At 37.9% G+C, this 13,630-nt stretch overlaps 1 protein-coding gene across 2 annotated transcripts in view; it reads left to right on the forward strand.

Annotated features, from left to right (window-relative positions):
- Positions 1–13,630, forward strand: part of DLG2 (discs large MAGUK scaffold protein 2) — a 984,977-nt gene that overhangs the window by 937,823 nt on the left and 33,524 nt on the right. For both annotated transcript variants that reach the window (XM_053935819.1, XM_053935818.1), the window contains one exon: positions 4,711–4,786. In XM_053935819.1, coding sequence (XP_053791794.1) covers positions 4,711–4,786 — 76 coding nt within the window. The remainder of the gene's footprint in view (positions 1–4,710; positions 4,787–13,630) is intronic.

The following is a 13,630-nucleotide window of genomic DNA, read 5'->3' on the forward strand; positions in this document are numbered from 1 at the left end:
CCTATGGAAACACTCACATTAGTTAAAGGGAATTTTAAAAATCCATGAAACCAATATGCATATATAAGATTGTATTTCATTCTTAGACAGATGCACTAATTCAATAGTAAATAGATTTTAATTTGCTGTAGCATTGATTTTACACCTCCGGTTCTTTTCACTTTTTCTTTGCTGAGTCTCTGCACAGGGACCAGCTCCTACATTGCAAGCCCTCCACAACAGCAACCTCCCACCTCATGAATGTCAAGCCTCAGTATTTTCTGTGCTGTGTGTATATCTGTCTGACTTGAGTCTGTGGGTCTGGAATGCAGCCTGAGATTCCACACAGATTGCCCCAGAATGGCTGAGCATAAATTCTCACCACTTTTACTACTGCTCCCTCTGCAGCCAACGAGTATTTGGCCTTAAAACAGTGAAATAATTACACCAGTCTTTCTGTTGTCCTTCAGATGTGCAGTCACAAAACTGCTGTCAGACTGGACATCATTCTAAGATACCCACTTTCAGGTAGTTTAAGTACATCTGACTGCCAAATGTTATGCAACTTGTATCTCTGTTATTACCAGCTGTAATAATACCAGCCTGATACTTGTGTTCTCAAATAGACAACATTCTCCCCACAAGTACATGAAGCCATGCTCTCCTTTCAGAGCAAAGTGGAGGGAGAAGGGCATAAAATCCAATGTTTCACAAACATTTAAGGACAAGAAAAAATAGGTTTTCCCAGCACAGAAGTCCCTGTGGGTGAAAAGCCAAGTTAAATTTGTTGTTCTGCTCAGCTTGGCAGAAGGGCATGTTTATCCACTCAAATGATTTTTATTTTTAATGGTTTCTACCTTTCTAAATTTTAATCCTTAGACGATAAATTTTTTTAACATCAGCTAAGCTTTGTCTAAAATAATTTGTCTGTTTATACTCACTAATCTAATTGGAAAAATTTAATATGGAATGAAATTTGTATGTATGTGTAAGTATAAATGTCTTCCTGTGCTCTTACAATGATGTGGAACTTCTGTGCTGAAGGAAAAGAGCTGTTAGCTTTTAAACAGAATAAGGTTGTGCTACAATTTTATGAGAAGTCACTTCCTAATGTCATTAGGTCTCCTCTTCATAAATACTGACCAGGTGCTGAGCTGCTTTCTACAAGTAAACCACTGCAGATGGAGAGCTGAACCAGAACACATTCTCTCCTACTGAAAAATGCATGTTTGGTGCAAAAATGCCACTTCAGGAATGCTCCAAAATAATTTTGAGAATGGGAATCTCTTGGTAAGCTCAGATCTCACATCTTGCAGAGGATGGAAGAAATAAAAAGCTATGAACTCAGACCACATATTTGACTTATAAATAGTGCATACATAATTTCACTTATCATTCACTTGATAGGCAGGCAAAACAAATATAGTGCAGGTGACCTGGAAATGGTGAAGCAAGGCAAGAGACATTTTCAAGTATCCATTTTACATTGCTTTCTTTTATTTGCTAACTCTCCTCACTACAGCACTCATGCTGGATTTGGAAACAACTTTCATCCTGCAAAACACCTCAGTGCCAAATATGTGCAAATTAGGCTACTGTTGCCATTATATTTCATTGTAGAAACAAGTTTGCAATTTGCATCTATGTTCTACATCAGTGATGAATGCTGTTATTGAAGATTAAAACATTTCTCCCTTGATATTCTACCTCACCACTGTGAAGACTGATAAGTGCTTTTAGGAAGACACTGACAAAATTCCCAGTGGTCCAGCAGTGTGTGATCACAGTTCATGTCTTGTTGAGTTATACTTGATTTTTTTCTTGTTTGCAGCACTTAGGAAGAACTGAAAGTTTCATTTTGAAAAATCCCACAAGCCCTTTTTCAACAGCTATGTGTGCCCAGAAACACAAAAGCAGACAGACATTGCAGTGTAGTGAGTGTTACATCCCATTAGTAAGTTCCTCAGAAGAGTAAGAAGAGAACAGTATCCTAAAGAACTCAAATCTTGAATTTACTAGTGAGGGAACATGGAGAGTGGGTGGGAAAATGGAGGTGAACTCCCCATAAGTTGTGCTAGGGTGATACTGTCTCCACACAGGACTCAGAGCTTTTCAGCTCCAGTCATGTTTGAATGTTGGATGTAGGTTTCTTTGAACATCTCTTGAAACCTCTTTGAGTTTCAGTGACGCCTCAGGCACTTTTGAAAATGGGACTGAGCCATTAAGTTGTTTTGGAAATCATAGCCATGCTTTTCTTATCCCTTAGGCATAGCTCTATCAGGCAAATACATAATTAGAAAGGGTCATGGCAGCAATGTGTACATCAGGCAAGTCAGAGTTGCAAGTCTGGGCCCTACAAATCAGGGAGATAGGAGTCCTCCCCTTCACTTCATGTTATTGCTCAACTCCCCATAATCCTGCTTTGTCCAGCAGAATTGGAAACTGGTTACCATGTTAAGTGAAACATTTATTTCATAAAAGCAATTTCTTCAGCTAATGGATCAAAAGGTTTAAATGATGATCAGCTGCTGTCAACTAAACCACTGTAAGGAATTTACCTCTTATGTTGTTTAGGCATTCACAGTGTCAGCTGCTGCAAATAACCCTTTGGACCTAAACTCCTTTCTTCTTGGGGAAAAAAACGCCAGTCACATTTATTTTTCCATAAATAAAATAATCACAAACCTGCAAAAAAGTGGTAAAAGTGTTTGAATTAGTGTTCCTTTAAGTAGTGCCTTTTCTAAGAGCGAGATCAACAAATCTAAAAGAAGAGATATTCAAAACTTTTTATCCTCACCAGTTTAGTTCCCTTTTTAGCTCTGTCTATGGCAAAAATGTCCCTGTAGCTCAGATAAGAACATCTTAGTTCACTGAAGTCCTGCACCCTGACCATTTCAACAAAGACTAAATCTTTGGAGAACCAAAGCTAAATTCCAAGAGTTCTCCAGAGCATGTAAAACTAAAGCTTTTCAGAAATTTAGGCTCATTCCTTCAGGAAAAAGAGAGGTATATTCCTAACACCAAAGCAACCCACTGCCACAAAGCAAATTCCAGACCAAAGACATAAAGGCAATAGAAGCACCTCAGCTGAAGAACTTCAAGATGATATTATAAATTGGGCAAACCCATTTATTCTGTCCTTGCCTTTTCTCTAACAGCTGATCCATTTTACTGACAGTTCAGGCAGCACAGGCAGCAACAGTAATGTAGTCAGCCTGAGAAACAGAAAATTTCAGCTTGTAATTTTACATTCAGCTAAATTATAAGTAATTGAGAACAGTTTTATTGTGGAAGGTGTCATGCAAATTTTAATGGGAGCCAACATTGTGTGCTACCCTTAATACAGTGCCAGCTGATGAAATGTTTGGAACATTCAGTAGGCATGACGAGCATGTATGAACATTGCTGTTATGTTTGCCTGAAGGACTAATGGCTCTTAATGGCATTACTTAAATACTTCTCAGAGCAATGCAGAATGTTTCTGCAGCTTCTCATCTGTCTGCTACGCCTCTAGAAAGCAGCGATGCCTTCCATGACTGTTAAAGCAATTATGACAAACTCCATAAATAAGATTCACTCTTCAGGATTAATTTCCAAATTTCTTTATGCAGTGAACAAGAAATTAAGTTAAAAGCAGATGTTTTAGGAAGTTAGGCAGGGCTGGAATGAGTTTAAATGTTAAGATAGATTAATAAGTAGAATATTGTGTTCATTTGTGCTAATTATTTCTGTAGAAGGCATCCATCCTATTTAGGCAATTGCACAGCCTCAATCCTATTTAGGCAATTACACAGCCTCGAGTCTTCATTTCTTACCGGTACTACCAAGGGACTTCATCTGCTAGTTCAAGTTTGAGACTGTTCATGTGTTTTTAATAACATAGATTTAGTTTGAAAGATGCACTTAGCTGTTTCCATGTGAATATTCCACACTTAGAGAGAAATGCATTTAATCTAAATTTAAACTGTAGCTATAGTAACCAGCATTCACTGTGTTTCAGGAGAGCATATATAAGCCTACTCAGACAGAAGCAAACATGTTGTGTTAATTATCATTCTATCAAAACGCTACAGTTTGTATTTTGGAAAATAATTGTCAGAAATTATGAATTCCTACTACCCAGGCTTAGAAGCAAGAGATTTGCAGGCACGTATTTTAATGTCTCTTATAAGCTAGCTTTGTGGGATTCGATAGAGATTTCCTAGAGCAATCCTCAGTCTTAATAAATAGGGTTAGTGTTTCACTTTCATGTAGATAATCAGAATTTTTACTTGAGCCAGCCAATGATAGATTCTGTAGATGATTTTGCAAAGGTAGGTAATATCACTTTTACAGTAATGTCTGTATTAATCAAGGTGAGTAAGGACATGTCCTTGTTTCATTCCTCTGAGCATAGAACTCTAAATGTTGCCTGATTTTTGAACAGCTTAAATCAGAGAGTAAATCTGTCCCCAGCATGCTTTTCGCAGACTCCCATGTCTGTGGAGAGGCAGTGCTGTTCTGCTGGTGCAGGGCATCCAAGACTCCTCAAACCCAGTCCTGCATTTGCCAAAAAACTGCTGCCTGGCTGAGGAAGTGACCTCTCCGTTTCAATGTATGAAATCCGCTTTAAATGTTTACTTTAGGTATAGTAAGCTGCTGATGGTCTTGGGAGAGCAGGTATCAAATATCTCATACAAAATGCTGCTATAATCAACGTGTGTTTCTTCATTTGTGTTTTCTTTCCCCCAGAGTTGAAAGAAAGGAGCGTGCACGTTTGAAGACAGTGAAATTCAATGCGAAACCCGGTGTAATTGATGCAAAAGGGGTACGTAAATACTGAAACTTTTTGAAATTGCACTTTACAATTGTTTTATCCAGAGTAGAAAAAATTTAGTAGCATAAGGAATGTTTATTTAACCAAGAACTGCAATATAGTGAAATGTAGATCAGAGATTTGTATGATATAATCTTTGGAATAATTAAATATTCTTTTTACAATAATACTGAATGACAGTGCCTCCTAAGGGGAAGATCCTAAGAAAATAAAGAGCCTTCCATGATAGCTGTGATTTTATTTCAACAATAGATAGAGAAGAAAAGACTTTAAAAATGAATGCAGATGGATAGCAGTTTAATTAAATAGGACCAGAAGTGTAAATTCTCTGGCTTCAAAAGCTGTTAAATCACAAACAAAAGGTTGTAAGCTAAGGAGTACTGGATAGAAAAAATTAGGTTTTGGGTGTTCTGCTTTGACAGTTGTGACAGACATTGAACACAAGTGTGTTTCACACCAGACACAGTGGCCAAACAACCCAAAATGTGCAAGTTCAGCTCCTCCAGCGCTGCCTGGACAGAACAGGGTTCCTGCTGCTGCCACTTCACAGAGCTGCTTTATTGTGCCCAGATAAGCAGTTCTCATTAGCCTGATGGCTACTATCCTGTCTGGTGCCATCTGGATGGCAAGTATTACAGCAGGAGAAATGCCTACAGCCCTGGCTGTTAAGGTATATTTTTCTGCTGAAGTGTAGCTTGCAGTTGTAGCAGTAGTGAATACTTGACATTTGCAGGGATTTATTTTTGAAACCCGTCCAGTTGGCATGTTTGGAATTTACAACTGAGGGCTTTTGTGAGCAAACTAGGAGACAGAGATTCAGCAGCCATGAGAGAAAAGTCCTGCTTGGCTGCAGAAAACAGAGCAGGGCCAAAACCGTGTGATGAGTGAACATGACCATAGGTAGGTGCTAGCAAGTGAAATAACCAAGTGGCTCAGCCGGTCCCTTCCAGACCTGCTGTTCCTGTGGTCTTCTTTCTAGTTTGAAATTCTCATTCTTAATCTCTTCTTCTTTCATTTTCCCTCCATAATGGTAATACTAATAATTCCCTTATTCTGTCTTTTCAGACAGATTGGCAGGGTAAGAAATTCCTCTTCCAATGGACACAGAGTTCCTAGCATAGGGGTCCTAAGTCACACACCAGCAAAATGGTATTTCACACTTGCAAATACTTCCCTGTTACTGCTCTACAGAACGATCCCTGAATTCAATGCAAATGCAGAATTATTGCTTGAATATTGACTGAAATATTGTTGAATATTGACTGAAACAAGTTTTCCAGACTTACAAGGCACATGGAACTGTACATTATTTGCACTTGCAGATAACTCAGTAAAAAATACATTAAAAATGCACTAAGAAAAGACTGATTCATCTCATAGGATTTCTTTTGAAGTCAGAATTCCATTTTTTAGTTTGAAATGACCACTCTCTGCAACCCTATATATTAATGTTGCCACTTATTTTGAGAGTTAATAAATTTTATATTGCCAATGAAATCACCTCTTAAATGTCTATTTCCCATAAATAATCAAAGCCGCAGGGGAATAATTCATTCATACAACTAATGATCCCTTTTCAAGTGATTCTTTTAAGAATTTGATTACCTCTTGATTCCCCAAATTGTTTTTTCTATTTTTGTCATCAGTGTAACATTAATCTTCCAGCCACTCAACGTCAGTATTTGATGCAGTGTTTAAGAAATTGTGTAATTACAGGGCAAGACAACTGTAGCCTTTTGGGACCAAACCTTCCATATGAAATGAGATATTCGAGTACACACATATATATGTGGATTGAAGGTATCACTATTTCCATTTAGTCTTTCAGTGTCCAAAAAGAAGTGGTGTAAAATGTCTAAGAGTCCACACTTTACATGTTTACTTTTGTTTTTTAACTTTGGAAGAAATTTAGCCTAGGTAAATAGTGCTGCAGTAGGAAAATGCTTTTGTTTCAAAATCAAGCTAAAATTCCAATAGGAGTGAGCTTATGTGGGTCTGTGGCTTCTTTGGCTCATACATTCATGACTGTGTGGGCAAGTGTAAAGGTCTTAGTTTACTCTAAAGATGAAACTGAGAGAATCTTTTCATGGAATATTTCTAAATTTGGCCAGGAGATGTGCATGGAAGTATTTAAAAATAATTAAAAAAAAAACCAAAACAAAACAAAACAAAGAAACAAAAAAAACCTTAACTGAATACAGAGAATCCTTGGGGGTTTTGAACAGGTAAAAGTGCACCTTACTTCAATTTTACCTGAATCATCTCACTAGCCCTTCCTCTGTAGAGGCCACGTTCAAGAGCTAATAACCCACAGCAAAGGTTTCCAGAGATAATACCAAAATTTCTTTGAGATAACTATGATTTTGAAGTAGAAACTGCCTAGTTATTCTATGAATTTACAAAGTCTTATGCATTTTCATCTGTTTGTGCTACATTTTTAATCCTGTATCTGGAGATTAGATGCAAAGAAAGTGTTACAGATAGGGTGACATTTGTAGTTGAACAGCTCCTTGTATCTCACTAAAAAAGGTGTTTAAGAATGCTCAGCAATAAAGGATAATCTTTTCAAAGACCCAAAGTTCCTCTTTTTCAGGCCAAAGTTGTATGTCACTTCGTCTATAAAATTAGTGCAACACTTCTTAAATATGTGATTTAGAATATTTATATGGCTTTAGATTTGTTTCATTGGACTCCTCCAATCCATGCCATGTGAAATTAAAGTCTACAAGATCAGGATGGATACAGAAACAGGGAATGTGAATCAAAATTAGGGAGCTCTAGGGAAACCTTCTGGTCTCAAGTTTAAATTAAAGCCACGGATAGTACCTTTGCATGCAATGCATAATTGAATTCCCATGCTCATTATTAGAGGATATTGCATGAAAAATAAATTGAAAAGTAATTAGGTAGATTAGCAAAAGTAGCAAAACTAATGCAACTTTCAAACTTTTGTCATGTAACTCAGAACATATTAATTGTTGATTTCAAGAAGAGAGGTTATAAAAGGGAAAGGATCATATTACTTCTACTTTTCCTTTTAAACATCTGCTATTGAACAGTGTCAAAAAGCTACTTGGCTAACTGGATCTCTGGCTTAACCCAATAGGGCTACTTTTCTTTCATGTTCTGTTTGTTCCGACCCAAAGAAATTTATTTGTTCAAGCTCAGAGTCGTCACCAGGATCCAGGCCCTCTTAACACTTTTAAAGATATCAGACCAGTTAGAGATGGTAACGTCTGTGTAGTAAGGAAAAGAATATAAAAATGGTTAAAAACAGTTTCATTTCACCAAGCAAAGATTGTGCTTCTATTGTCTTGACCAAATCCAGCCTCTATCTTCATTCTTATAATTCTTGGAGTGAACCTCAGCATTTTTTCTAATTGTTACTGAAGGTAGCTGGTGCATCAAATCCACCACTACACTGCTTTGGTTCCCTACAGCCACTCTCTGCTGCAGCAAAGGACAGGATTTCCAGGACACTGGAAACATTAAAAAAAATTAAATTAAATTAAATGAAGATAAGATAACATAGTTATGATTTCCTAAGCATGCATTTGCTTTCTCAGTCCTTGGGGCTCACTGGTCTATGGATAATCAATGGAAAATGGAGCAGCCCAAAGGTTTATGTCTGATATTTTTGCTGGAGGAAGCCAAATAAGTTATGTAAGCACAAAAGTCAGTAAAAAGTTTTATCCTATGTTGAACTCAAGATCACATCCCAGGTATCTTCTGATGCTCACCTTTGCACCAAAAGGACCAGAGCATGTGAGTAGCTGTGAACAGGGTTATGTATCTCCCAAAACAGCATACTCAGTTCTTGGTAACTCTCCCTACCACAGGCTTCAGACTGAACAAAAATAGCCTTTCCTTTTCTAATCCTAAAACCTGCAGTTGTTGAGGGCTTTTCAGATTTTTTAGTAAATCAAACAGAATGTCAAGTGACAGAAATATTGCAGGGGGAAAGAGATTAGCCAGTAATCTGCTTTTTTCTTAACTGTTGTAATTACAACAGGTCTTTCAGAAGACAAAAATAGCACCTTTTGCTTTTCTCCCTGTCAGATCACATAGACTTCCTTGACTGTCTCTTGAAAATATTCTGCAGTTGAAATCATAGCTCTTGGAAAGACTTTTAGCAACACCTCAGTTTTACTAATATTTATAGGTGTTGCCTGTTTCCAGAGATGTGTTGAAATATCAGCAAAAATGTAGATAAAACTTAATTTATACGGAGAACAGTTTTTTTAATATCACACGCCTTTACATTTCACACCTTATCTGGCCAGTGACTCCAGAATATTGTCTTATGTACAAATACTCTATTTCATTTCCCAGTGAAATGAAAATGATGTCCCCCACAATTTCCATTTTTAATGTGTGTGTCAGAGTGTGGGGAGATATTCAGCCCATGTTTACTGGGAAGCATTCCCAGATGGGTGCCTGCCCTAGTGAGGATGCTCAGCAGGGTGCTGAACAGGGATGAGGTGCCTGCCAAGAAAAGGGACTGCCCCATCCTTCCAAAATCCCTTCCAGCTCTGCTGCTTATCAACAGTGCAGGTCCTGGGCTGTGACCCACACCACACTGCTCTATCACTTCCCATTAGAGTTTTTTCTATTGATTTAACTTGTCATCCACAGTTCTTTTCAGATTCCAGTCAGATCACCTACATCACATTCACCACCTCTTCAGTGTCCTCCAAATGAATTTATTACAACAGTCAGAAGTTTGATAGCATTTAACAATATTTCTTATGGGCAGATTCTATTTACAGATCCCACAGATACCTGAAATGTAAGGTCATCTCCTTGCTTTATTAACATTTTAGCAATATTGCACTGAGGCAGGAAAGGAAAAAGTGAAACCTGACTGAGACAGCATATTTGGTATTGTGGGGTAAACAAAACCCTCTGCATATTTAATGCACCTCTCCTCCAAGTGTCAAAATCCAGTGACTGACAGGACTTGATACAGAGGACATATTTTGACAGTTTATTAAGTATTTAAGGGGGCAGGGGAGAAAGCCAAACAAATAAACCTGCATATTTCCAAACCATTTATGCTCTAGAAAATTATTCTATTTTCAGCCCTAGTCATCAAAACAGAGCAAAACTGATCTTTGGGAACCTCAGGTCTCTGCCCTGAGAGTTTCTTCTGTAACTTCCTCCTATATACTAGATTTGTCTAATCTGCTTAAAGACCTGCCACAACAGATTTTTCATATTCTTCCCAAACAGCCTACTTCAGTGCCTCACTCTCCTCATTCTTAGAAATGGCTGAACTGCTACAGTTTAACTCTGTTTTTATTTCTTCTTCTATGAGTGTCTCTGGAAATCTGATTATCTGTCTTTGTGGTGAAGCAGAAGCTGCAGTCACACCTGCCCTGCTCTCAGGTACAGCGTCTGTGCTAGTCGTTTACTGGGGCAGATCTGGGTGTAGTAATGCAGAGAAAAAAGCAATTATCTCAATTTAATCCCTGACAGAAAAAAGCATAACAGTGTATTAGACTGTCTATGCCCTCTCTCTGCCTAATGAAGATTTTTTTTCTAACATCAATTATTTACTAGGCTTCGGTATTCTAAGTATAAAGGTTCCCCACCTTTGGGGACAAGCAGTTCTGTAGTCCATAACCTGAAATTTTTCCACATATGCAGTGGATTTTGACCAACTTTTCTTTGCACTTCTTTTCTAAAGATATTTGACACAATGAACAGATTTCCTAAAGTGATTGGTACTGGGACAAATATAAAAGCAGAGGGAAATCCACAATCTGAGTACATTCAAAAAGCTGCTGATTTGGAGAGCTCGTTAGCACTCAGTCTGTAGTGTACAGGGTCATCATTCCTGAGAGGCAAAGGGGATTCCTCATTCCAGGCTACAGCTTCCTCACAAGGGGAAGAGGAGGGACAGACACTGATCTCTTCTCTGTGGTGACCAGTGACAGGACCCAAGAGAATGGCCTGAAGTTGAGCCAGGGAAGGTTTAGGTTGGATACTGGGGACAGGCTCTTCACCCAGAGGGGGGCTGGGCACTGAACAGCCTCCCCAGAGCAGTGTCATAGCACCAAGCCTGACAGAGTTCAAGAAATGTTTGGACAATGCTCTCAGGCACATGGTGTGACTCTTAGAGATGGTTCTGTGCAGGGCCAGGAGCTGGATTCAATAATCCTTGTTGGTCCCTTCCAATTCAGGATATTTCATTATTCTATGGTTTTCTCTCTGTAGGATTTAAGTTCTGTCAAAAGCTTTAAGATCTCCAAAATGGGGTAACATTGGGTGTCATGGAAGAATTAGATCTCAGCATTGTTCTTGCTTGTGGAACCACTTGTTTCTGGGAGGAGATGACTTCTTCCCACATGGATTGTGCTGGTTTTAACACGAGAAGGAATTTAAACTCCAAATAAGCCAATCCCACTGGATGACTGCCAGTAAAGGGGTACCCAGCTTTTCTTGATGAATCCACACAAGCCAGGGATTATGTGTGTGGTATAGAACAAGGACTTGGTCACACACTCAGCACTAAAGCCCACCCCCCTCTCTGTAGCCAGGACGAGGAGGAAAGTCTGAATCTCATTTGTCCAGCTGCCCTTGCTCTATCATGAGTTTTCACATCCTCCACAGCTCTGTCTTCACACTTCATGATGGAGCTGGTGCCAGGCAGTGGATGCTGGCTGCACTTTTAGATTGACCTGAGCCTGCAATATTGGGCTGCCCTGACCATTCCCCTTGAGCTGAACACCTTTTGCTCAGCATTTCTCCAAGGTACATTAGAAATAGTGCTGTCATCAGCACCTGCTTCACTCATGTGCTGGAGTAATCAAATGAAATTCAAGTGATAAAACAGCACATAGCCAGAAAGATTTAACTGTATGGATTCTTGTTGTTCCAGGTTATCTTAAGACACCCCACAAAGACTTGCAGTAATTTAACAATAATGCCTGTTGGGTCCAGGTACAGTCAAAAATAAAGGAAAACAAGTGAGTCTTCAGTTTTAATTTATGTCATGGTAGCAGTATTGGCTCTGGCAGGGAACTGGTATGCCTTAAAGAATCTTGGTTTTTAAGCAGGTGAATGAGTTCTAGAAATTGTGAAAAAATAACTGTCAGGTAAAATTTGAGACTTTTACCCAGCTGAAGTGAAGAAATATGTTTCTGTGGCTTTCTCTGAAAAATCCAGTAGAGTATTTGAAAAAATTGTTTCAAATTAAAATTTCTTTCAAATTAAAATTAAAAGAAAATATTAAAGTAAAAATCTCGGTGTCTATTTTCCATATTTCATTTTATTGAGAAGTACAAATTCTAACTATCAGCCAGCAATTTGTAAGCAAAGTGGATTAGAAAATTTGAGAAATAAAGTATTTGTCATTGAATTTATCCAGATGATGGAAAAGTATTTCTGCCTGTTGGTATCTTATTAAAATTAAAAGAGTAATTTTTCAATTAATGAGCAATATAAACACATGTCTTTTATAGATTTTACAGACTTTTTTCTGTATTTTTTCTGTAATCCTGATAACTGTGTGGAGTTTTATTTATAGATTAATATTGTTTCTTAGGTGATCATAATATTAGGGACTATATCTGTACTTCCTATTCCACAAGAATTTTGTGCCATCCCTGTTTAGGTAAGAGAATTTTTTAGGAAAGTCACTGACATAAAGATATGTAGTGCAATGTTTAAATCAGTCACAGATTAAATATAACACAATGAAAATTTGCTAGCACAGGTAAAACACAAAAGTTTACAGCTGAGAGTTAATTGTTTTTCTTCTAAGCTGTTCCAGCAGAAATTTGTGCTGAGCTGAACTTCATGCGTGGTCTATTTTTATAACTTGCCGTCTAATATCCTGAATTAAATGGTAGGAAGTTTGTATGTGTTTATAGACAATGCCAAAGTTACTTGGGTTTTCTTCTAAAAAATTGGTTGAAAAGAAAAATTTGTAGTATTGGCAGTAGATATTGTGAAAGAATTAGAAAGAGAACAACATTTTCTTCTAGTAAGATACCACACAAAGATCCAGAAGTGTGGAGTTTAGCATCAACACTCATCCAGAAGAGACATGGCCTATATGTCACATCTTTATTTCTGACTCAGTTAAATTAAAGCAGCTCAGTGATTGCCTTAGTGACTCAGAGACCATGTTTGGAAGGTTATAGGGACACAGGAACTGGCACAGTCCATCTAACTTGATATCCAGCTTGTGAGACTGGTCATGTGAGATTAATTACTGCAAGATGTGGGAGCTTCACCTCCTAAACAAACCTCAAACCAATCTCTTACAGACTGACTTTGGGGTTGTTTGCCCATGCCTTTATTTATTATAACTTTAACTCTAAGGCCTAAATAAATCAATGTATTCAATTAGAACCAAGAGCCTGATATGATTTGTCTGCTGAGCCAGACCCTTGCCATAATTCAGCCTGCTATACCAGTCACTCTTCCTTTAACGCAAAAGGGAAGTTCTGAAGATTATCTTGTCCAGCTATCTTTCCATTAGTACACTTTGAAGGCATGTAGGTATTGTAAATATTTCTCCACTACTCCATAACAAAGTAAGAGTAATAAAGGTTCTTATGCAACTTATTTTGTGCAGTGGTCCATTTAATGCAGTAGTTTGCACTTGCATAAGTGATTGCATGAATGTTTCCACAAAAGACAGTTATAAATGAGCAATTTGGTGGTTTTTTAATAGCACAGATAACCAACACATTCTGCAGCTTTATTTGTTAGTGAAATTAAGTCAAAAGACTGGATAGAGACCAAAATCCTCAATTTCATTTTAAAACCTAAAGAAGCACCAGCAGTCAACCTCTTGTTTAGACAAGAGGTCTAAAAAAGATT

This window comes from Vidua chalybeata, chromosome 2 (genome assembly GCF_026979565.1).
Source record: "Vidua chalybeata isolate OUT-0048 chromosome 2, bVidCha1 merged haplotype, whole genome shotgun sequence".
NCBI classification, from domain to species: Eukaryota; Metazoa; Chordata; class Aves; order Passeriformes; family Viduidae; genus Vidua; species Vidua chalybeata.